This window comes from Colletotrichum fructicola (genome assembly GCF_000319635.2).
Source record: "Colletotrichum fructicola Nara gc5 chromosome Unknown KSG_Nara_v1_contig10, whole genome shotgun sequence".
NCBI lineage: Eukaryota > Fungi > Ascomycota > Sordariomycetes > Glomerellales > Glomerellaceae > Colletotrichum > Colletotrichum fructicola.
In genome coordinates this window covers 3,014,083-3,037,584 of record NW_027094060.1, presented here as the reverse complement: position 1 = coordinate 3,037,584, position 23,502 = coordinate 3,014,083, and the positions used below count along the sequence as shown (strand labels likewise).

The following is a 23,502-nucleotide window of genomic DNA, read 5'->3' as shown; positions in this document are numbered from 1 at the left end:
TGTCGGGTCTGCTTACTGCCCACCTGCCTGCCCAGGCCCGACCGAAGAAAAAAAGGACCCAATTCTACTCCCGGAGTCTCGACCCAAGGTGAAGGTGCCAGGTCGTGCGAAATGAAAGAGACAAGCCAGGAAATCAAACCATGGTAGTAGTTGCAAAAAAGTAGTTAGTAGTACACCCCCAAGCCCTAGACTCGCTCGCAACGCATATTCCCCGAAAAAAAAACGCCACAAGAGCATACCGACAGATTTTGGCCTGGCTTTAATCCCACACCGTTTTTTCTCCAAGTTGACTAGGCGTCGGCCCCCTTCATCAGAGTCCGAAGGCTGACAATCTCCCGCTTCAGCCGCGCGTTTTCCTTCTTGACCCGCGCCGTCTCCTCGCTGTGCTCACGCAGGCTCCGGAGGAGATCCTCCTTGTCCTCGCGGCCCTTGCCCTTCAGCGCCTTGACAATCTTGCCGAGCTCACTGTTGAACTTTTCGTACATGAGCTCGTTCTCTGCCGTCGCCTCCCTGTAGAGCTGGTCGATACTCTTGACTTTGGTCTCCGACGCCTTGAGCGTGCTCTCCATATCGCGTTGTATGGATGTTTGCCGCTCGGTGAGCTCAGTCATCATGTTCGGGATCCGCTCTTCGAGGGTCTTTACCGAGTCCGTCAACTTGCGCAAGTCCAACGTATCGGTGCGCCCGCCGAGACCCGAGTTGACCCGTGACATTTCCTCGGCAATCTTGGAGAGCTCCGACTTGAGCGACGCATCGACATCTTCAACGGCCTTCTTCTCCGTCTGCAACCGCTCCCGTAGCTTTTGTGGTGACTGAAGGCGAAGCTTCCCGGTTCCTGGTGGCTTCCCGGGGCTGGTGGATGGTCGCGGGATGGCATCGCTCGAGTGGCTGCCTGTTGTCGGACGGGCAGGCCTAAGTGTGGGAATATTCGACGTTGAAAGGCCTCTTCCGTGCCCCTTAGGCGTGCGGCTTGGCGTGTTCTCGCGGTCGAGAACTCCAGGGGTGTGAGGCGTGCGGGGAGTGTGGAGGATCTGGAGTGGATCTGGTGACGCGGGGTTTTCCTTCAAACGTGGCGAGATCATGCGAGGAGACCGGAGACTCGAGGACGTTGGGCTTATTGGTATCCTTGAGGGCGACGGTATCCTTGGTGTTGAGTTGAACTTCTCTGAAGTCTGCTTGTTGATGCGTAGCGGCATCAACGCCTCCTCTATTTTCTCTTGTGGGTCAACAATCGTTGCTGCTTCCATCAAACTCCTGAGATCAGAGAGCGAGCTGCGGCGCTTCTTCTTGGATGACTTGGTGGGAGGCGTCTCAACTTCCGGCTCGCCAATCGTTTCTAAGCGCATATCGAGTCGCTGGGAGCTGGGTGGTCGAGGGTCTTCATCGAATGCGCCAGCTATTGGCGGTCTATCGCGAGAGCCGGGCCGCCGAAGTTTATTGGGACCAGGCTGCGTGCCAGTGCCAGAGTCGATGGACCTTGCGCGCGCAGACGTCATCTTGGACAGACTAGAACTTGAGGCTGCATCGGCAGACGCAGGGTGACGGCCATGTTTGCTAAGAGTTCGCCATACGGATGGCCGCTCTGAGTCGTTCTTGCTGTTTTGTCGCAGAAGGGTGTCGAAGCCAAATTTGCGGCGGATCGAAGATGTGTTTGAGGTGAGTGAGCCTGTATGCGACTTTCCGCTTCGAGAGTTCATAGACTCGAAGGCTTGCTGAACGGTGAGATGGATACCGCCGGGTTCATCAAAGATCCTGTCGCAATCCTCCACCAGGCGATCCAGAAGGTTGATGTAGTTTTGCGCCGTGCCATCATGAACCAAAAGCTCTGCAAAAGAAACGGTCAAAATGCCCCGGTCGCCGTCGTTACCGCAACCGTCGAGCAAATCGGCAAGGAGCTTGATGAGAGCCGTGAAAGCTCGCTGGTTCTGGGGTGCCATATCCTTGAACATGAAATTGACAAAGTCAGCAAAGTTGCCAGGCACCTGTCGGTTCATACGCTCCAGCAACGTATCCAGAGCCTGCTTCGTCATGATGGGGCCCATTTGCTCGCACCAAGCGATGCGAATGAACTTCTCAAAGGCCACAAATATGACGTCCGCTCCCAGCTCTGATGAGGCGTCGAGGTCGAAGGGGCTTTCAATCAGACGGTTGTAGAGATCGTTGACAGAAAGCTCATCCGCGACGGATCGATTCAGCAACATGCGTCCGACGATGCTACCCTTGCGATTTTGCAGGCTGGCAACATATCCCGTAAATGTCTGCTCTAGCCGCACTAACGGGTTTTCAGGACGATCGTCGCCTGCCATCTTGATGCCATCCTTGCCCCTGGCTGAGCCAAATACGGACCCTTGATCGCTATTTGCACGAGAGACGGGCGGCGGCGGGAAAAGATTCGTAACGGGTGTGCGGTTGTGCTTGGGTGGGCTGTGTGCCTCGGTATTCGTAGAGCCGCCCCAGATGCTTGAGAATAATCCCTTGACAGGTGACGAGGCAAGGAAAGATCTGGTCTTCTCCGCTCTGGTCATTAGAGGCAGTCCCTTGAGGATTTTAGTGTAGTATGAGACCAGGGCAGGCGCCAAGCGGAGATTCGATGCGTTGAACTGCAAGCTGAGTAGTTGTATGACTGGGAACAAGGTCAATGAAATTCCTTCAAAGAGCATCAAGAAAACCTACCCCGTCGTGTGAGCGTTGGCAAAAAGTCGTCCAACGCCACATCGTCGGCAAATTGTCTGCCGTTCAAGCCAGCAGTCTGCATGTTCACCTTCTTCAGGTCACCGCTTCTAACGTTGACCGTAATTTCCACACCGTAATGGCCAATGGGTGCTCCTTTGGTACCCTTCTCGTGGTCGATGACGATGCGGATCGGCGCCGGCTCTCTGCGTCCTTCGATCAACTGATCTGCGCCCTCTTGGAAAACGGCGGCGAAAACTCCGAGATTATTGTCTGGCAGCCTAAAAGATCGAAGAGACCAGCTTGGGTCCTCGCGCTCCTTTTCCGAAAATCGACCTTCGACTCGCGCTTTGACGATATCCTCTGTCCATTTCGATCCCTTCGCCTCGAAGCTTTCCTCGAGCAAGAAGCACCGTGACGTTACAGCGGTGCCAGTAACCCATTCTCCAGCATGCGCTCCCTTCATTTCTTGTGTCGAGGTCATCCAAATGAGCGTGCCATCTGCAGATTCGCTGAAGCGTACGTCGGAAAGGCTGTGCCAGCCGGTGAAGGCGAGTTCGTATGATGCCTGACCACCTGCAGCATTGGTCATGGACATTAAGAGCCCCGCGGCCGACGGTTTGTCAATCTCACGAAGGAGGTCTCGTCCACACATCGGCTTCGGGCCCAGCTTCTTCAAGATGACAAGACAATCTGAAAACAGGAGAAAGATGCCAGCACGCTCCGACATTTGGGGTGGGTCAAGTAGCCGGTAGGGTGCGGGGAGCTCAACAAAGTCTGCCGCAAGCACCAATCTTCCCACCGGCTCAAGATCCAAAGGCCAACTCTCAACCAGGTTTCGTAGGCGACCCGTTACGTGTGGTTTTTCGGGTACAGGGTCGTCCATTGAGCAAATATTCGTGATGATGTCTCGCGCCTTGAGCATCGGCTGGAGCGCAGGATGTGTCATTGGGAGACACTGGACGATCTGGTCAATGAGCAAGCTGTATCGAGGGAGACGCTGCACAGGCTCGATGAGTATGGAGCGGACCGTTTGCTCGCCCTTCTGGATGACCCGTTGTCGGAAGCTCGACTGCTCATCGAGGAATGAGTTGAGCAGAGTGGGGAAATGCTGACTTGCCCGGATGTAGTCCTGGTAGCAATCTGTAAACTTGGGGAACCACTCGAGAAATATTCTCGCAATCGCCAATGCGCCGCTGGGGTCCTTTGCTTTTGAAGGTGATCCCAGTCTGGATCCCGTAAGCGCAACTGTGGTCGTCTCCATGTCCTTCAGCGCCTCGTCCTCAGTGTCGTCCATGATCTTGCGCAGCTCCTGCATGAACGCGGAGTTGACCTGCAGAATCTTATCTGCTGATACGGGAAATAATTTCTCGAGCTCATCTTCGGATGGGCTCAGGCTGCTTGCGTCGCGTTGTCTCGCTGACTGTCTGAACTCGTCGGCAATGTGCTTGACCAACTCGTTCAGCTTCAGGACGTATCTCTCCTCGGTGTCCACCAGCTCTCCAAGCTTCATCCTCAGCTCCACCTTTTGGTCCTTGGAGAACGACTTGCTGCGATTCAGCGAAGTCGGCTTTGACGGCGCTCTCCGTAACCTCGATGTCGGCAAGAAGACAGGCTCTCCAAGAAGCTTCACCAGCGACGAGTACCCTCCATACTGTCGCAGCGTTGGGTCAAGAATGTCGTCCTCGTCCTCGGGCACCTCCTCCAAGTCCTCCGGTTGTAGCGGCACTATGGAACCGGGCGGCAGGACAAAATCGATGTCGACATTGCTAAGGTGCTGGGTCTGGAGGGCCGTCTGCAGGGTCTCGAGCACCTCGACCGTGTTCTCGCTCTTGATCATGTTCTTGGCCAGGTCGGCGGCATGTTGCTCTCCAAACAGGGCGGGCCCACTCCCTGGCCGGCGCCCCCTCGTGGTCGGGTATGTGTTTTTGAGGTGATTCTTGACGACCTCGGGCAGCTCCTGGAAGTATTTGTACAGACCGAAGGCGAGGCCTCGGTAGATCTCGTCGCCCTGCCATTCTCGGGGGAGGTGGTTGACGACGGCGTAGAAGGGGGAGTTGGGCTGGATGGTCAGGCGCGGGAAGGATTGGAAGCCGGCGGGGCTGTAGACGTGGATCTGGACGCGGGAGCTGTTGAGAGTGTAGTTTGCGGTGGTGGAGTAGCCGTGGAAGATGAGGACGGGCAGGTGGCCGAGGAGGGGGTCGGCGGCGTGGTAGAGGGTGAGGTGCTCGGCGGACAGAGCCAGCTCTTCCGTGACACGAACCATTGTCGGGGGCTGCTGCTGCTGCTGTTGTTGGCGATGGGCAGTCGGTTGTTCGGTCGATCGGTCGGTCGCGTGGTCTCGTCAATGGGCCAGGGTCATTGCTGACGGGGCGGGCGTACAAATCACACAAAAGGGAGAGAGCAAAGACGTTGAACGAGTGTGACTATGCGTATGTAGGTGTCGATCGCGTCGGGCGCAATTGTCGTCGCTAGAGCGAGTGGCGGTTGGGATGAGTCGCAGCCGGGGGCGAGAGCGGCGACAGCGGCAGCGATAAGATCGCGATGCGACAAGCGAGATGGGACAGCACCAGCAAATCGTAGAGTAGAGTAGACTTCAAGAGACAGAAAAAAAAAAGTAATTAGGGACAAAAAGAGTGTGATGAAGAGGCGGCGAGTGCCAGTCTGGTTAGCGCGTCAAGGTCAGCAAGAAGCAAGACTCAAAACTGCCCGGAGAAAGATGATGTTGTGTCGGTGTGAGTTGGCTGGCGTTGAGCTTGGCCGGGGTCGAGTCGAGTCGAGTTGAACGTCGTCGGGTCGCAGGTGCGGTGCGGTGCGGTGCGGTGCTGCTGCTGCCCACCTCACCTCTCTCTGTGTGTGTTGTGACGGTGGTGCTGTGGGTGGAGGAAGCCGGGTGATGGTGGAGACTTCTCTGGGCGACAACCACCACGACCTCAGCTACGGTCGCAGTCTGCTCAGTTCCTTAGCCCGCTCTAGCCTAAGGTAACGTGCCTATCTATCGCAACGATAGTCGCTGGGTAGCCTGTCCGTGGGCTGTCGTCTGTCGCCGTGCCAGAGGTGTCAGTTCAAGTGCAGTGGTCAGTCTGCAGATTGAGAGGTGGTTGGTCCGTGGGGCGTGTTGTTGTTTGTTTACCGAGAGCTTTTGGTGGTTGCGTTGCTGCAACTGCAAAGTCCAAGCCCAGATGCAATGTTAAAGTGAAGGGTCCAGAGAGCAAGGTACCACAATGACAGGCAAACCCTGCTCACGTCTTCCTTTCTGTTGCTGATGTTTCTTTGTTGACCGAGATGCCATGCAGTGAAACAGGAAACAACGCCTTATTCTTTTTCGCTTCTTCCCAGGCACCTATCTTAGTACGGATACTGCCCTCCCTTTGCTCCTCTTCACCGACTCTCCCATGCAACGACAAGTCCGAGCCAAAAGAGATGGCGATGGGGAAAGTGGGAAAAGAATGACGACAAAGAGTACAAACAGGGCAATTGGGACGGCCAGGTAGTGTACCGGGGGGGCTGGGAGAAATAAGCGACCCGATTAACGCCTCACTGATTGCGGCCCAGACCTTTTTCCTCCCTCCTCCCCTGTTGTCTGTGTTGTTTCCGACTTTCGCTCGTTTCTCACCAGTACTAAGCTATTACTGCGCGTGCGAGAGACAACAAGCGGACACGCGACTCGATGATGGCCAGTCGACTGGAAAATTAGACAAAATTGACTGCCCGACTGTGCGAGCCGCGATAAACCTATTGACGGGGGTATGCTGTACTATGCCGTCGCCTAGGTAGGGAGCCTGGGTAGAGGAGAATTTTCACCAGCGGCTGCTCTGAGTGGTGTTGGTGCAAATGGGATGCAGCTGCAGGAAGCAACACTACCACCACCATCGCAGCGCAGGTTCGGTCGGTCCAGACCAATCGATTGCCAGCCGTCACACCATGAAAGATCCTCTCACTTCACCGACGCCCCAAAGCTAAACGACGCCAGAATCAGATCTCACGATGTATTCATTCACTCAAGGCAATCCAAACATTCAGACACCCAATGATGCCAAACGTAAACAACAAGACCAACCTGAAAGACCAGAAACGTGACCCGCTCTCAACCAGCAACAGCCGCGCAGCCTTAAACAAGGAACTCGGCCCTAAAAAAAGCTCACCTGGCCCGTGCACCGCTGCGATCCCCTCCTGCTTGGGAGCTTCCCGCCGCATCCAATCTCTGATCCCCAATCTCGTCCCACAATCCCTGCCCGCCTTCAGGTCTGTTCCCTGTCCCCAAATCCAGACTTTTCCCCGCACCCAATTAGACGAAATCTGATTCGACTTCAAACGGAGCACAGCGCTGGAGGGGAATAGGCAGCAGCAGAAAGAAAAAAACCGACCACCACGGTAACCAGCAACCACCGACCGTCACACAGACATCCCACCCAAAAATCCACACCACAAATCCACCCAGCATTCCCACCGCGCAACACGTGTATCCCCCTCACTGAAAGACAGAGGGATGCGGATAGACACCAGATCTTGAGTCAAACCAACACGTGTAAATCACCCACACCCGCTAAACCAAACCCAAACGAACCCCGAAAAAAAAAGAGGCAGCAGTCAAGTCTCAGAGCGAGACAAACAACCAACACAAAAAAAAACATGGCTAGCCAGGACCCCGGCATACCACTAACCCATGCCCCGGATGGCCGTGGCTACAAGCTCATGGAACTGCCCCCCGAGCTCGAGGCCCTGCTCGCTGCCGACGATGCTCCGGTGTAAGTCGTCATTCAACCCCCTCCCCGTCCCCGTCTCGCCTCCGCCCATCACCCGCGCCGCCGAGCCGCATCACGGACGTCAAGCTCATCTACGGCACAGCATCACGCTCAAGTCGACAGACACAAACGCCCTCCTGAAAACCCCAGACAAGACGTACAAGCTCCTCCAGAAAAATACGTCAAACTCCCTCATCCTCCTCACGCCCCATTCCTCCGCACCATCCACCGAAGATATCCCCACCTCCGGTCTCGCCGCCATTGCCACCATCCACGAAACCATCGAGCTTGTCGCCCAGACGGACCCTCAACCCATCTCTAACCTCAAAAACACTGGTAGCAAGGGCAAATGGCATGAAAAGTTTGGAAGAGGGCGGTAGCTCCGTATGCATCACCATCGTACTTCACATACGCAGCAGATATGTTACTTCTTAAAGCGCTGTATTAATACCAAATCGGCTGTCGTCTCGTCGAGGACTACTTGATTATACTCGTAAACAAGATACCCCCAAACGCCCTTCCAAAACGCCTTCAAGGCAACTGTATCAACAATGCAAGTCCAAAGGATCAAGTTGCCAACGCCATGCGTGAATGCTCTCGCTCCTCAGCTCAAAGTATGAGACCAAACCTCCAAGAGTGCGCAACAGCGAGCCATCTGCTTCCTTCCAAGGAAAGACATCAGATGATTTCGTCTGATGATCTTCGCCTCAGCCCCATCAATCTTCTTATATGAACGAGATGAGCAAATCCGTATACCAGTCTCAGAACGTATGGCAGCAAGGGACCTAGTCGAGCTCCAGGGGGTTATCTCTAGTTCTCCCGAGCTCGGATGCATCCCTTGGTTGCTGAACCACATAGTTCACCGGATTCCCATAAGCATTGTTGCCAAAGTTCATGCCACCTGGCACAGAAGGGTTGTTCGCCTCGGCACCGAACAGTGACAGCGGATAGGAGTGGTCAATATTGGCGGGTTGCTGAGCCATGAGTCCCAATTCGAAGCCAATATCGAGTTCGAATGGATCGAGTCCCCCGCCAAATGGCGGCATATTCAGTTGATTCCAGTTGTTGTTGGCGACGGCATCAGGAACCCCGAAAAGGCCATTCACCGCCTGCGGAGCGGCTCTGGCCGCTGCGTTCGGTACCTGCCTTCCAGTATTGTGTCCGTCACGATGTGGCCGAACCACATGGTGTTGCGCGAGTGGCTGTCTCTGCTGGGCAGACTGGTTACCATTGTTGCCAGCCTGAAACTGATACGCTGCTGGGGGAATCGGCTCTGGGAAAAGCGGTTGCTGAATCGGCAAAGGCAACTTTGACGGATACCTAGGAACCACAGGATTGTAGGGCGCCGCAATTTGTGGACCACCGGCCGCAAGATTCTGAGCTCCGGGCAGTGCATTTGCTCCGTGTTGTAGAGCCATCGCTCGCTGTATTGCCGGCCGGGCCGGTCTGGCCAGGCGAACCGGCTTGGGCTGCTCAGGAGGCTGAGCCTGCGATGGGTTTTGCGCGATGGGTTGATGAAGACCTAGCCGATTGTTCCAGGCGGCCTGCTCACCGGCAATTACAGCCTGGATTCTTTGCTCAGCAGCTAGTGCGTCTGGATCCAGATGCAGTCTCATAGCTTCTCCGACCTGGTCGACACCTGCGTGCCGACGCTGGACTACTTGCGGACCTCGTTCAATGTGTGCCATACTTCGGGTTTTCTTCTCCCCCTTCGTGACATGCTCAGACATGTTGAACTTGAGAAGCCCTTCGTTCAACTTGGGCTTGGCTGCTAAAACCTTCTGGCGGGCTTCCTCCTCGGCCTGCCGAACTTCTTTCTCGTGGCGAACCTCGGTCTGTTCGAAGAGGGGGCAGTTTCCCTTCTTTCCCCCTCTGGCAGCGTCGTCAAAGTGATCGTACGCGCAAGATTTAGAGCAAACATAGCACTGCACATTTCTGCACCCTGGCCTGGTGCAAGTCATCTTGTTGCAGCCTTCCTCTTTAATAAAAGGAGTGCCGCCTGCATAAATTATCAGCAATCAGCTCTCGCGGCTACGTCTCTTGGGACACCTACATTTGTTGCATTTGCGGATCAAGGCCTCAGACATGGCCTCCTCGATTTTGCGCCGCTCCGATATTCCGTTTTCGGCTGCGGCCTCCTCACATGTCCGGGGAACATGTGTCTCTTCTTTACATAGGCGGCAGCTGACGATCTCGCATTCAGGGTTGGCACACCTGAACTCTTTGTCCTCCTCGACTGGAGGGCAGTCGGCGGCGTATGGACAGAACGGACATGCTGAGAGATTCTCGAAGCCTTGGGCTTGTAGAGCTGCTTCAAATTCTATGCGGTCGAGCGCTGCTTGCAGCTTGTCGTCGAGGAAGATCGCCCGCTGGGAATGAGAGAAATCATGGCTGCAGCCGTCCATTGACATACAGTTGAGTTGAAATCTCGCGAGTCCAATCGCTGTCTCAGCGCACTTTCGCGCGCAAGCGAAGCAGAAATACTAATGCAAAGTCAGGTCTGCAAGCTTCCACAAGAAGTGTATGGTGTCCACTCACGTGCTCAGCGTCCGGGTTGTCGCAGTGAACCATGCGGTTCAGCGGTCGTTCGTCGAAGCAGCAGCCACATTCAGCAATAGTCCCTTCTTCCTGGGCTTGCTTGAAGTTGTTTTCTTCCTCGAGAACTTTGGCCCTTGCCGAGTTCCGCCTGGACTGTTCTGCTTCGCATACCTGCCGAGCAGCCCGTAGTTCCTCGAGAGCTCTTGTCCTGTCAGGAGTTGTTGAGTCGCGAATAGTCCCATCTAAATTCGCCGGCTCAAGCTCCGGATTAGGTGGCGTTCTGGTTTTCTTGAAATCGAAGCGCGCTTTAGTTTTGCCTGATTTCCAGTCGCGGGTGATCTCATCCAAAGCGAGATATGTCTGCATCAGACAATTATTGTGCTCTGCTAGTAGTTTCGTGATACTCTTGATAGTAGCTCGCGGGAAGTCTTGGGAGAGCACTTTCTTCCTGCATCGGTCATTAGCACCGGATCTTCCTACGTCGACCAGTTTGAATGACATGGTTTTGGGTGCACCGGATTGGGTTCCAAAGGGGTTCACTTAAGAACTTACGAGATACTAATGTAGATTTGTGCTCTCTCCGGAGGACGATTGGCGAAGTCGTAAAGTTGTCGTACCTTGGAAACCTCATCCTTTTCGGCCGGAGACTCGCGTTTGCGCTTGAGACTTTTTGGGCGGGCTTTCTTAGGATATGAGGAAGCGCCTAGAATCTCCTCAATGATTTTGTCGACATCGTAAAGAAGCTCCGTGGCTGTCTTCTCGAAGTACTCGGGGCAGATATCCGGGAAAACGGCAAAGATCTGAGCTGCGCAGTCGCTCTTGATGTTGGCCTCGATGTCTGCCATCTGTGGATAACTGCGAGGCTTTGGTTGGTTCGCTTTTACGGGACCATTGGCTTCTGGTACGGTCGAAAGCTCGTCCTGTCCAGGGGGAGGATGTTCACCGATTGTTGGCTCTGCGAGCACTGGCCTCTGAGGTAGATTTGGGGACTGAGGGCGCGGTTCAGCAGGTTTGGCAACACGGTGAGTGCGTCGAAGGGCAGGCGAACGACGAAGGGTGCGAGCAGACTCGATATCGGCGACATAAGAGCGCAGATGCGCAACCCGGCCAAACAAGCCGTTCTTCTCTACGCGGCCTGGAGGAACCGGTGGTGGCTGTAATGGGGGAGGCGGGTGATCTGGGGGTGGAAGAGGTTCAACGGCGGACGACCAATCCGGAGAAGCGGGACGCGGAGACACCGGTTGAGGCTGAATTTGGGATCGTGGTCGTTCGTGCCGTTTGGACTGTCGCCGCAAATTTGGCTCGAGATCTTTGCTCTGTGGACGGTCAGCGTCTGCCTCGCCCTTCATAGGCCGGCTTGATCCCAGTCCCATGGTGCTAATAATGAGATACAACTTCTGAGGTATTGAAGCTGGAGAAGGGCTCACACACGTAGCAAGCGAACAGGGATGTCGAAGGGGTGTTTATGAGTAGAGGGGATGTCGCTGGTGGCGTGGAGACGGCCGCAAGAAACAATTTTCGGGAGGGGTTGATGGGAAAGATACTTCTGCGTTGGGGCGCATGACAAAAATGCGATGTTCAACCCTTTGCGCCTTTCAATATTTGTAAGGTGGATGTATGACAGCGCCATCGACGCCATGGCCGAGCAAGAAGGTTCGGACCCTAAGTGGGACGTTCACGCCAGGGAGAAAATGACGGTGATATTGAAGAAAACAAAAGTTGCCAACTTACCTGGACGGGGAAGTCGTCGAAAAGGCAGGCGAGAGAGAGCCTGATATCTTGGCGGTGATGAAGACTCGGAGAAAAGCCAGAGGGGAGGTCGGTCTCGAGATGGATATGGCAGGTCGAAGGTCGCGCTGGTGAGACGACTCAGGTGGTCAAACGAACGGAGAGAAATATCAACGGCGGCTCAAGTGAATGGACGTCGATGGAATGACGGCGGTCAACTCGTTGTTGCGAAGAAGTATACCTGATATCAAAGGCGAGGTCGTGAGGGAACAAACAGAGAACGAACGGAGGCAGCTGCGGAGACAAAAAGGTGAGCCAAGGCAACTTTGCGGGACGGTTGTGGCTTCCTCAGGCGAGTCCAAGTCGTTGAGGTCCCAGGGCAGCGCAAGGCAACTCAAGGCGATCGCGAGTGAAGTTGAATGAGGAGTGCGCCGGTGTTCCCTTTGCGATGAAGACTTTAGAAAGCGCGGGTGGAAGGAAGGACTTTGGGCCCGACAAACGAAAATCGACCTTGGGAAGTAGGTATGTGTCTTGGAAAATAACCTGCTGCCGAGTACTAGGCAAGAATTACGGCAGGAATAATGATTCACAGTCCGGCGCCCCGATTGTAGTCCTCTCTTTCAGCCTCTCCCTACCTTAAGGTAAGAACCGCGAGGCTCCAACTCCGTCTCCTGGTCGCCTCGAAACAAACAAAAAAGTATTGGCCCGTTCCTGGAGATGCACGCGGCCTCGATGCTTCGTTCGATCTGCAGCTGGCTCGTCGATTACCAGAGATGTCAGGTTACATCTGGCGACCACGTTTCTTATTGTTTATTTAAATCGCAGATGCGCAACGGCCGAAATGCGCATCCGGATCGCGGGCGGGAATATGAGGTGATGTTGGAAGAATACAAAAAAAGAAAGAAAAAAAGGGTCAGATGGGCCGGTGGATCGTCGAATATGCCCCGGGAATTTGGGAACGCGAACGCTCTGAGCACCCTGGACGCCCTAGTGCCGCCTATCCATGGGTCTTTGCAGGGGAGGGCCCTGGGCGACCGAACACGCTGCAACTGCACTGGGTGGTGCGGAGGAGGCTTCGATTGGAGACAGGCCTGTTGCCTTTGACACCCATGATCGTCGAATGGATGTCTAACTAACATCGATACTATCTAGATCCAATTCTACATGTATTGAATCGACGGTAAACCTCCGCAGTAGGCTTCCAAATCACGGGAACCATTTCGACATGATGGCATGACAGAAGGCGCTTCTTGCCCAGCTTTTGACAGCTTTAACATCTCTCCCAGCTTAAGCTACAGTTGATAAATCCGCAACGGCATGATCAACCAAGTATCCGGGTTAGGCGATTCACAGCGCAGCAAGGGCGTGGCACCACCCTGGGATGTCATCTTCATGTCTCAAATGGTCACCTGCCACAAATCTGTACGGGCACTCTCGACGTCGTAAATCAAACCCACTGCTGCCCCCACAAGCCAACACATTTCAGCATAATCATATCGGGAGCGGCGGCTTTCGATTGGCGACAACGAATGACATGTCTCGTTCTATGCACACCCAGTCAAACCGAGCTTGGAAACTTCCATTGGTTGCACAAAACGGCTGCCTTCACTTCCTCATTGTGTAACAATTACTACGGTAGCTTATATGGATCCTCTGAAGAGCTTCGCGCCCCAAAGCCAGCTGCTCGCCATCCATCCCGTGCGCTCCTAGATTCTTGCTCATAAAAGATACACTGCGTCCGAGCTGTGTCACACATAGTCGTCGTCCGAATCTTGGAAATCTTCATCTTCGTCGTCGTCTTCCTCGCTTTCGGAAACAACCTTCCGTCTGCGCCTGGTCGATCTTCTGGTCGCAGCTTTCGTTGCTTTCTTCGCCCGTGGTTTAGCCTTCACAGGCGCGGGGAGAGGTTCTGGCTCTGGCTCTGGCTCTGAAGCCTCCTCAGCGACGTCCTCCACGCCTTCCGCGCTTTCCGCGATAGGTTGATCCTCACCACCGTGATCCACAAGCAGTGCATCGTCCATGTTTTCGTCGCCATCTTCGTCGTCGACGACTGGAAAGAATCCTGACGTAAACCGCTTGGGCTCGGTCTCTTCTTCTTCGTGTCCTTCGGCAAAGAAGCCACCTGCTTCCTCCTCATCATGCCCCTCGGGGAAAAAGCCGCCCGCCATCTCTTCATCTCGCACCCGCATTGCCTCTGCATCCACTTTAGTTGACTCGTCCTGGTCTTCCTTAGCTTCCTTACTCCCGCCATGCTTCTGGAAAACAGGAACGCTGTCATCGACATGGCCGTAATCCTGCCGAATGCGCTCGACAATGCGCAACCCTTTGATAAACTTGCTCCAAAGTCGCAATGCCTCTTTGCGCCGTTTCTCGTCCTCCTTGCGCGCTCGCTCAGCTTCGTCTTTGCGGATCTCTTCCATAACCTGGTCGTGGTATTCCTCCGCAATGACCACACCTTGAATGACGGGAACCGCCATTCGGTTTCCAAATTCAAAGTCCACCACAGCTTCTGCGTAGTCGATGCCAAGCCTCTTGCAAACCTTGACGGCCCCTCGGAAAGGGACGTGGACAGCACCTTCGGGACACATGTGCTCGGCGAAAAGATCGATATTGCTAGATATTGTCAGCAACGTATTTCGTAGACATAGAGAGCAACATACCCATAATCGTTCTTCGGGATGATGCCGTCCTTGATAGGCGGCGGGATGATCCAGTCCGTCTGTTCAAGACTGTACAATCCCTGAAGAACCTTCTCGCCGCTGATGGCTTCCGCCTCCGCGATTTCTCGGCGTCTGTTGGTTGTCGCGGCGCGGTACGGCACTCGCTTGAGGGGCAGTTCACCAGGCTTCGGTGCTCTGCCTTGCTTGTGCCACGTCTCTGCGCTCTTGACATTGACGACGTCCTTTCTCGAGAAAACTGGCTCTTCCGATATGTCCCCGCCTTTGCCTTTGTTTTTGAAAGTCTTGACAGGTTTTGACCCAGGTAAAAGTGCTTCTTCGCGCTTGAGATGCCGCTCCAGACAAAACTCCTTCGACTGCTTGTAATAAGCTAGGGTTTCACTGCCCTCCTTAACCTCCTTCTTCTCGGGTTGGGCCGGAGTCAAGTCAGTTGTGTTCTCGGCCTCGTCCTCCTCTGTAAGGGGGTGTTTTCGACTGCCCCTAACGAATCCCTGCATGACAGACTTGAACCAGTCGAAATGGTCATGTCGCTTTACCTTGCCATGACGATTGTAAATAGGTACTTTCTCCAAAGGCATTCTTGCTCCCTTCGTCCTTCCCGGCCACAATTGTTTTCTGAGATAACGAACGGTGACGTCCTTTGCTGTTCCATCCTGGGAGAAGCCGACAACGTACGCCATTACCTCCTTGGCCTTGTCTGCCTTGCCTCCGCGGGGCTCCAGAGACTCAATCAGCTCTCGGTTAGTACCAATGATATTCTTGACGATCGGGTCGACCGGCAGATATTTCTTCGTGACCGGTGACATGACTTCCGTCCAATAATGTGGAAACTCTAGGTCGTTGTCGAACTTCTTGGATGGAGCCGATTTCCGAGGGGTTACCTCCAATTCTATAATCGAATCGTCGTCGCTGTCAGGATGCTCTAACCCAAGTTCATCATCTGTATCAGGCACCTCGATGACGGTCTTTTTCTGACTTGCGCGTCTCGAACTTGTCGTTTTGGATGGAGTCGCTTTCTTGGGTGCTGTTTTCGTTCCTTTCTTGGTGCCTCCCTTCGTCTTTTCACTTTCTTGACTCTTCTTGTCGCTGCTCTTAGATGTCGGGACTCCAGCCTTGTCCTTTTCAGGATCAGCTTCCTCCGCCTTCGTCCATCCAAAACCAAGTGGCTGCAAGTTTGCAACCATTCGGGCCTCGAGTCCCAGGGCCCTCATTAGAGCCGTGAAGAGCTGAGATCCTACGTCTCGGCTTCCTGTGCAGTCCTGGGCGCATCGACGGAAGTCCTCCAAGCCGCAGATCCTTTCCCCGAACCGATCTTGGTCGTGATCCTCGCTCTCCCACGCCTTTCTCAGTCTGCCAACTCTTTCAGGGTGCATGTAGCCCCACTTCCGGATCCCGGGTGCTGTGATACGGAACCGTTGCCTCCACCACGCCACCAGCGACTTCATAAGTCGGAACAGCGGGTCGCCGTGGCTCATATCAACAGCCCCCTCTTCGAGCCTCTCTGCTTCGGCACCCCAGTCTCTCGAGTCTTTCTCTTCGGTTTTCTTTGCCTTGCCTCTGCCCCGGGTCTTCTTCGCCGGCGTGGGTTTCTTCGTCGGGGTTGGCTTCGCTTTCGGTTGCGAGTCCAGTCCACTGGTTCTCCTCCATCGGTCCACCTCGTCCCATAGACGAGGGGGGACGTGAGACATCATAATTGCCTGAACTTCAGGATCGCAAAGCCAAGAATTCCGGACAGCATTGTGCCACAGCAAGTACTGCACGTGAATGCAGTGCGTGACATTTCTGATCTTCTTTTCGCGCTTGGTAGGCCCCTTTTTGTCGCCGTAGGGATCTGTCGTAGCGCCGAAACCAGCATCCAGAGTGAGTTGCAAGTCGGTGAATCCTGTCGGCGCCTTGGCTAGGGTGTTCTTCGGAGCAGGAACGTCCTCGAACTCGATGTCGTCGTTATCGTCATCGTCGGACGGCTCGTTTGCTTCCTCCGGCTTCTGTCCATCGCCAACAGGAACATCCTCGAAATCTCCGTCGGATAGATCGGTCAGTGAGCTTTCCTCGTCGCTGTCGCTCAACACCTCCAAAATAGAACGTCCACCTTTGGATGACTCCGGCGTGGCAGTAGCATCCAGGTCATCGTACAGTGTCGGTTTTCGGCGTGCACCCGAAGCGGCAGGCTTGCCTTTGCCCTTCGCCACCTGTTGTCGTTTAGGACTTGGCTTGACGGGCGACTCCTCGCGCAATCGCTTGCGCGGCACGTGTGGAGGCATCGTGCGTGGTGGTGATGAGAAGTCGAGAGCTGGCCATGCTCCGAGGATGGGAGCTCGAGAAGCTTTGCAGGGGAGATGCGACATAACGGCAGCAACTGCGTCATTGATTTGCAGGAAACGCGAAGAGCGCGACGCACTTTAAGGGTCCGGGATCCACTCTATCGGGTCCGATTGAAAAGCGGGTCCGGGGATCACCCCTCCTTATTGCCGTTACCTTGCCTGTATGTCAGGTACAAAGTAGTGGATGTCTTAAGGAGCCGATCTAAATGGCCAATGAAGATAGGATGATATCCAAGAACAATGGCCGAATTTCTTTAGCTCCTAGATTCATAGTGTCGCTGTGTGGATGCTTCCATCATCCTGCAAAGTACACAGAAGTCAGCCTCAGTACCCTGTAGCGTCCAGCCTGGCCACGTCCTTGGCAACGGTTATGGGCCCTCCTCATTTCAGGCTTCCAGCGGCCGCGCGCTCTGTACTTGGCGTCTGCGCTCACCCGCCTCAGTGGCTGCCCCGCTGAAGGCAACCAACGGACCAACACTGACCAAGTCCCGCCAGCTGGCTCTTTCCAGACCATTCCGCCGCCATTTCTCAGCAACATCGCCATCGCCATCTCGCCATCTCGCTCAGCTCAGCCTCGAGCCACGAAATCCGAGGCCTACGTACACCAGACGAGCTCCAAGCACCTCGTTTACCGCAGAATAAATATTCGACACAGACGTCATCGCTCACAATGGCGTCCTCATCCAATTCCGACGAGACGAGCTACGTCAAGATGGACGACTCCAAAGACGGCTTCGACGAGACCCTCGTGGGCAAGCACTGCGAATACGACTACTGCAACCAGCTCGACTTCCTCCCCTTCTTCTGCCAGAGCTGCAAAAAGACCTTCTGCCTCGACCACCGCTCCGAGTCCTCCCACAAATGCGCCAACGCGGGCGCCTGGGCCGAGCGCCGCCGTCAAGCCGAGCTGGCGAAGCCCGCCTACGGCGCCGGACGCCAGTTGCGCGACCACGTTTCCGAAAAGCCTTGTGCCTCGCCCCCCTGCAAGACCACCATCGGCACTTCGTTGGTCCCCGGCGTCCACTGTTCGGGCTGCAACCGCGACTATTGCCTCAAGCATCGCTTGAAAGAGGACCACGATTGCAAGAACCTTGTGCCGCTTGGCGCCCGACCCGGCTCGCAGATTGATGTTGCCGCACGGACGAGAAGCGCATTTGATAAGTTGAAAGCATGGGGAACAGCGAAGAAAGAGCAAGCAGGAAGGGCACTGCCGAAGCCAAAGCCTACGTCGGCATCGGCACGGCTGATTGCTGTGAACAACCTGAAGAAGACGGCCAAGGGCGATGATAAGCTGGCGCAAGAGAAGAGAGTCTATCTCTACGTCGAGGCCGAGGCGGAGACTGCCAAGGCCAAGTTTCCAAAGGGAGAATTCTTCTTCTCCAAGGACTGGGTCGTTGGAAGAGTGCTGGACGAGGCAGCAAGGAGGTTACAGGTCGAGAACGTGAACAACCGGTCATCAGACGAGAGGGACAAGCTGAGAGTGTTCCATGTAGAGGGTGGCAGGTTGCTGGAATTCAATGAAAAGGTCGGGGCTTCACTGGTCAGTGGTAACACTGTCGTGCTATTGCGCGGAGTTGGCCCGCCGCCCAACTTGATGGAGGTTTAACGACGATGATGAATGATGAAGTGTGTTTATAGAAGCCTTTTTCCGTATATACCCTCAGTTGCACCACACGCCATAGAGGCTACGCTATACCTGGGCCAATACCATAACCATGGGAGATTTCAAATGCGCCGAGCCAGTCAATGAGTTGAATAAGTGTTCCGGTCCAATCCATACCATGCTACCCCTCTTAACGCCGGATCTAAAGTTCCTTCTCCTTGGGTCTCTTCGCCAACAAGTCTTCGCGGCCTGTGGCGGGCGCGTCACCAACGGCATCCTTGCCGCCATATGTCTCAAAGCCCTTGTGGAAGATCCACTCCACTGCGTTCTCGACAGGCTCGTCAAAGAGGCTGGGCAGGAAGGGAACGACAGCCAGGCCAAGGCCAATAGGGCCCCAGGTTCTAACCCTGGCGTTCTTGACGTTCTTCATCGCCCTGCCAGAGTAGCGCACTACGCTGTGGATCGTGAAGGCCGGCAGACCCATACTAGCGATGCTCTGGAAGATTCCTCGCTGTACCATGACGGTTCTGTAGTCGTCCAACGGCGCAACCTTGCCACCGGGGACGACCTGGCTGGGGTGTGTGGCATCTGAGATGGCTTCCGGCAATCCCGTGATCTTCGCTTGCCTTTCGGTAAGTTGGAGATGAGGGTTCAGGATGCGCTGGTTCGCCCAGTATGCTTTGTAACCTTCGTAACTGACATCACCTAGGATGTACAGCCATGAGATACCATATGCGCCGCGGACAAGATAGGGATGCGCAACAGGGCGAAACGACTCGCCAATATCAGAAGTGTAGGCGACGTATCGGTGCGCAGACAGCAGAATGGTGCGGACGCGCGTGGCGTATGCCATGTAACGAACGTTGGACTCGGTTGACTCGGGTGCGCTGGAGAAGACATCAGCAGGGCTATCGGGAGGAATCGAGGGCACGTACTACCCGTCCACTAATTCATCGAAGAAGTTTTCCTCCTTGTCGGATTTGTCGATAATGTTCTGCAGGGCTTTTGGCAGCTTCTGCCTCGGGGGAAGCTTTTCGGGGTCGAAAGGCTTGGCGCCATTCTCGTTGTTGGTCGCCTCTTTCGACTCCTCGGGCTTCTTGTCTGAGCTGCGACCCCACCACATTGTGATCGATTGCTTGTGTTGGTATACTTCGTCTGAATCAGAAATCTTCAAAAGCAAAAGGAGGTGTTGTCAGCCTTAAGTGCGCATGGATGGCGGCGGTTGGGGTGAGGGGAGCCTAGGCGATGGCAACCACCACTTTTCCATGCGCGCGCCGGAAACGCCCGCGGCATCAACCTTCTGGTCCAATGTCGGGAAGTGACGTCGGCTTCGCTTCAGCGGGCTAGCACCTTCCTGGGGTGCATGGGAGCTTGCGCCACCCTGTGGCTGGACAGCCCGGGGATAGCAGTGGCTGAACTCCCCGCTCTCCCGAGCCGCGCCAGACACTGGACCCGTCTTGAAGTGGCCTGATATACCAGGCATTCGACTTTTCGCAGCTTCCGAACGAATTTCGAGGTCCGAACATTGAGCCGCCATTGCAGTTTCAATCATCACCACTCCACCCTCATCGAACCAATTCACCTCCGAAGGTCCGAATACCCCCTTAATACCGCCAAAATGGTTCAGATGTACACTGTCGCCGGCCGCCAGATCGGCTCCCACTACGTACGTTGCACCTCCGACTTCGCCCGCCGCTCCCTGCGACGCCTTCGGCCGACCTGCAATACATGAAGATGCTGAACGACTACTAACATGGGCCAACTTACAGCTGGCCATGGGTGTTCTTGCCACCCTCTTCGGCGGCGCTATCTACGGCACCAGCGGCGGCAGCAAGGCCAACAAGGCCACTGCCATTCCCCCCATCAACGCTGCCAGCTCCGACGAGGCCGACTTCATCAAGTGCGTGATTTTGCCTGGACGTTTCGAGGCCCTGCGATTGCTGACAACATGCACAGGAAGTTCTTGGACAGCGCTGACAAGGACGAGAAGGCGAAACACTAAACGGCGGGCTATCGGACGAGTCATTGGTCTATCGCGACCTAGTGTATTCATAGAGAGCGGACCTTGGTCGACGGGAATCAAAGACATTTTCTGACCAGACATACGACGATCTACGATGTGGGCATGTTGCCTTGTTCCATGTGGTCGGACACGCCTCGATAGCAGTATTCGAGGAAGCGTCCATGATCTACCACGGCACCATCCTGAACTCACCCTGCTCGAACTCCCAGAACGTCCCAGGCTCAGTGACCCCCTTTTCTGATTCCAGCAAGCGCACGATTGCCTCTGCTCCGTCAATTGGATCCTTCACCCCGCGGAAGTTGTTGAAGGCTGTCTTGCAATGCCCTGGACTAGTGGCCCAAAAGACCACCCTGTGCCCCTCTTGCCTCTGTTCTTCAGCAAGCTGAAAATGCAAGGTCAACATGTTGAGCGCCGCCTTGGCCACGCAGTAATCCACGAGTGAAACTGGCGGAAGCTGCAATGCCCATCAGCTTGAAGTGCCCCAACAGTTCTGGTTACTGTGCGCTCACCTCTCTAGATGCTGTGCGTGTGAGGCTGCCCCTAGCACTGGAGTTCATGATGACTCGTGGATACTCGGCTTTTCGAAGTAAGGGCAGGAAAGCCTGGGTGACTATCGCGTTTGACGTGATGCAGTTGTTGTATACAGCATTTGATTTTGACCGAATCTCGGAAAGTTCTGCCGAATCAGCAACCTCTAACTTGGCAGCATTGTTGATCAAGACTGCAACAGATCAGTATACTGGTTCAGAATGAAATTCTCTGGGGAGAAATACCGTCCAGCTTCCCATGTTTCTGATCAACAGTTGCGACAGCAGCAGTGATGCTAGCGTCGTCCTCGATGTCTAGTTGAAGTACATCCAGATTCGTTTTGACACCGAGTCCTTTGAGTTTTGTCACAGCTTCATGCCCGGCCACGGTTGAACGGCACCCGATGATCACAAGAAAATCTGGAAGCCGTTCGGTTATAGCCTGGACTATCCCAAAGCCAATGCCTCTGTTACCTCCGGTGACAAGGATTGTGGCCATACTGGACGAAGTTGAGGATATTGGCTTTCACTGGAGCAAAAGCCATGGGGGAATACCGATCAATAAATAATTGTATCAATCATGCTCAATGAGACTATTTACCCCGGACTTAATGATATCCTGTCCGCAAAGCCGACATTAAGTTTATCGGGGTGGCGGGTGTAATCCCGACACGGCGCCGGCGCCCACTAAATCGAGGCCCGGCCGTCTCCACCCCGATTTACACTGTTTGCGCTCCCTTCGACTGCACAAAGCCAACATCACCGGAGCAAACACCAGGCAGAGTAGGTGTAGCGATGGCAACAGTCAAGGCGACGGGTATCAAACCCGAGACAACGCCGATAGAAGTAAGCTCACGACTCGGCCGAATTAACAATCTCATCCGTTCCAACCGCTGATGGTCTTACTCACGCTACTTACATTAGATCAGAGATCGCCGAAACCAGGCGCCGCCCGGCTATTCACAACCCAGCAAGGTGAACAATCAACACCATCGACAGACCGACCTGCTAACACTTACTTCAGTCTGACGTATCCGTCATCCAATACGATTCTGCGCTGGAATCCATCATCGGCTCCAAGCCCACACACGCCCTACTCCTCTCCTCCGCAGAAGGCACTGGCAATGCGTTCTTCCATCGCGGCTGCGTCTACAACCCCTCCCGCAATGAGCTCTGGACGACCTCCGCACCCCTCGCGGCAACCGACCCCTCAAGGCCGCCAACGATCCTCATGTCCAAGGTGACAATCACCGCCTCCCAACGCGGCGATACCCTGACCGCCGAATGGGCCAAGCTCCGGCCCCCGCCCGCGATGCCGATGCCGGCCAACGGCTGTCTTGCAGCCAACGGGATTCTATGGTGCTCCCAGGGAACGATGCATCCCGGGACCGGAGGCGTGTTCCACATGCCCGTGGGGCAGCCGTCGAAAGCCGTGGCCACGACGTACTACGGCCGCGACTTCAACTCGCCCCACAGCGCGGCCGTCTCTGGCGACGGCGTGTGGTTTACGGATCCGTGTTGCGGGCACGAGCTGGATTTTAGGAGCCCGCCGCAGCTGCCGCCTTCGGTGTACTGGTACGACCAAACGGCGAGGGAGGTGAGGGCCATGGCGGATGGCTTTGTGAGACCAAGTGGAATCGCGATCGATGAGGCGTCGTCGACGCTTTACGTTGCGGATGCTGGAGGAGTAAAGGCTGATGGGAGTCTGGATTTGGTGCAGTAAGCGTCACGTCTAAGGTGGTCTTGTGGTGAATGTGGCTAACATGAGGAACAGACCGAGGAGCATCTACGCATTCGACATTGTGAAAAGAGGGGACGCAATCTTCTTGGCGAACAAGCGTTTGTTTGCTCTGGCTAGGAGAGGTTCACCTGTACATCTCATGTGCGAGAACGGCAACGTATGGGCAGCCTGTGGTGACGGCATCGAGATTTGGAACAACGGTGGCTCACTACTGGGTTTGATCAAGGTGGCAGGTGAGTAACTATACTCCAAAGATCATTGGCATTAAGCAAGATATCTGACTATGTTTGAAAAGGTGGCGTACAGAGTTTCTGTCGAGGGCCAGATAACACGATGTTCCTCTGTGCAGATCAAAGACTATGGCGACTTCAATTCTCTACCACTCAGAGAAATGCGTCTCCAGAACTCTTGTAGGGTAGCAAGATATTCATGTCCAACATAGAGCGACTCTGTGCCTGTCTTCCCTTTCATTTCTTTCGTGCTCACCCATCCGAGAAGTTGGGAGCATTCGCCTGCATCCAAGCAATCGGTTACTCTGCCCCCATGCCTCTCCCAAACAGACTAAGAAGGCGCATGCGGCGCAGCAAAGTCACATCGCCCAATCAAATCATTTACAGTTTGAGTTGCCTGATTAAACGATGAGCGGGTGCTGCCATGAGTCCACAAAACTTGACGATCTACCACACAGTTCCTGTTGGTTCGAATGGCACTGTCAAGCTCAGCTGCATCGCCAATGGTCACTCAACCCTTGCCTTTTGGGGGATATTCTGTACAGCAACATGGGGTCTGCCAAGAGGTCGGTTCTGCGGCGCCTATGTAGGCATTGTGATGGGGGCTACATCTGCCATATATAGTGCAATGGTTTCCCTCGAGACAAGCTTGAATTTAAAGTTAACCAAATATGACCCACGGCTTCTTCACGGCCCAG

At 54.8% G+C, this 23,502-nt stretch overlaps 9 protein-coding genes across 9 annotated transcripts; 4 read left to right on the top strand and 5 right to left on the bottom strand.

Moving 5' to 3' along the window:
- Nucleotides 1–290: 290 nt before the first annotated feature.
- On the bottom strand, nt 291–4,936 carry gef2 (Rho guanine nucleotide exchange factor gef2; the record flags this gene model as incomplete). The annotated part of the gene is made up of 2 exons (XM_032031756.1): nt 291–2,623; nt 2,674–4,936. The coding sequence occupies 2 exons, from the start codon at nt 4,934–4,936 to the stop codon at nt 291–293; spliced, it is 4,596 nt and encodes a 1,531-aa protein (XP_031893591.1).
- Nucleotides 4,937–7,302: 2,366 nt separating this feature from the next.
- Nucleotides 7,303–7,795, top strand: CGGC5_v016380 (uncharacterized protein; the record flags this gene model as incomplete). The annotated part of the gene is made up of 2 exons (XM_032031644.1): nt 7,303–7,418; nt 7,519–7,795. 2 exons carry the CDS (start codon nt 7,303–7,305, stop codon nt 7,793–7,795), a joined length of 393 nt encoding a protein of 130 aa, XP_031893590.1.
- Nucleotides 7,796–8,200: 405 nt separating this feature from the next.
- CGGC5_v016379 (E3 ubiquitin-protein ligase RNF216) lies at nt 8,201–12,792 on the bottom strand (the record flags this gene model as incomplete). The annotated part of the gene is made up of 6 exons (XM_032031533.2): nt 8,201–9,414; nt 9,469–9,898; nt 9,954–10,401; nt 10,506–11,269; nt 11,685–11,724; nt 12,722–12,792. The coding sequence occupies 6 exons, from the start codon at nt 12,790–12,792 to the stop codon at nt 8,201–8,203; spliced, it is 2,967 nt and encodes a 988-aa protein (XP_031893589.2).
- Nucleotides 12,793–13,429: 637 nt separating this feature from the next.
- On the bottom strand, nt 13,430–16,620 carry rhp42 (DNA repair protein rhp42; the record flags this gene model as incomplete). Its single annotated transcript, XM_032031422.1, has 2 exons — nt 13,430–14,294; nt 14,342–16,620. The coding sequence occupies 2 exons, from the start codon at nt 16,618–16,620 to the stop codon at nt 13,430–13,432; spliced, it is 3,144 nt and encodes a 1,047-aa protein (XP_031893588.1).
- Nucleotides 16,621–17,350: 730 nt separating this feature from the next.
- Zfand1 (AN1-type zinc finger protein 1) lies at nt 17,351–18,286 on the top strand (the record flags this gene model as incomplete). The annotated part of the gene is made up of 1 exon (XM_032031311.1): nt 17,351–18,286. One exon carries the CDS (start codon nt 17,351–17,353, stop codon nt 18,284–18,286), a length of 936 nt encoding a protein of 311 aa, XP_031893587.1.
- A 199-nt stretch (nt 18,287–18,485) lies between these two features.
- mtp-18 (Mitochondrial fission process protein 1) lies at nt 18,486–19,406 on the bottom strand (the record flags this gene model as incomplete). The annotated part of the gene is made up of 2 exons (XM_032031200.1): nt 18,486–19,170; nt 19,219–19,406. 2 exons carry the CDS (start codon nt 19,404–19,406, stop codon nt 18,486–18,488), a joined length of 873 nt encoding a protein of 290 aa, XP_031893586.1.
- A 495-nt stretch (nt 19,407–19,901) lies between these two features.
- CGGC5_v016375 (ATP synthase subunit K) lies at nt 19,902–20,285 on the top strand (the record flags this gene model as incomplete). The annotated part of the gene is made up of 3 exons (XM_032031089.1): nt 19,902–19,949; nt 20,053–20,183; nt 20,240–20,285. The coding sequence occupies 3 exons, from the start codon at nt 19,902–19,904 to the stop codon at nt 20,283–20,285; spliced, it is 225 nt and encodes a 74-aa protein (XP_031893585.1).
- A 187-nt stretch (nt 20,286–20,472) lies between these two features.
- On the bottom strand, nt 20,473–21,332 carry tropE-1 (Short-chain dehydrogenase/reductase tropE; the record flags this gene model as incomplete). Its single annotated transcript, XM_032030976.2, has 3 exons — nt 20,473–20,760; nt 20,816–21,027; nt 21,080–21,332. The coding sequence occupies 3 exons, from the start codon at nt 21,330–21,332 to the stop codon at nt 20,473–20,475; spliced, it is 753 nt and encodes a 250-aa protein (XP_031893584.2).
- A 296-nt stretch (nt 21,333–21,628) lies between these two features.
- Nucleotides 21,629–22,988, top strand: CGGC5_v016373 (uncharacterized protein; the record flags this gene model as incomplete). Its single annotated transcript, XM_032030861.1, has 5 exons — nt 21,629–21,679; nt 21,758–21,808; nt 21,858–22,552; nt 22,608–22,807; nt 22,870–22,988. The coding sequence occupies 5 exons, from the start codon at nt 21,629–21,631 to the stop codon at nt 22,986–22,988; spliced, it is 1,116 nt and encodes a 371-aa protein (XP_031893310.1).
- Nucleotides 22,989–23,502: the final 514 nt, after the last annotated feature.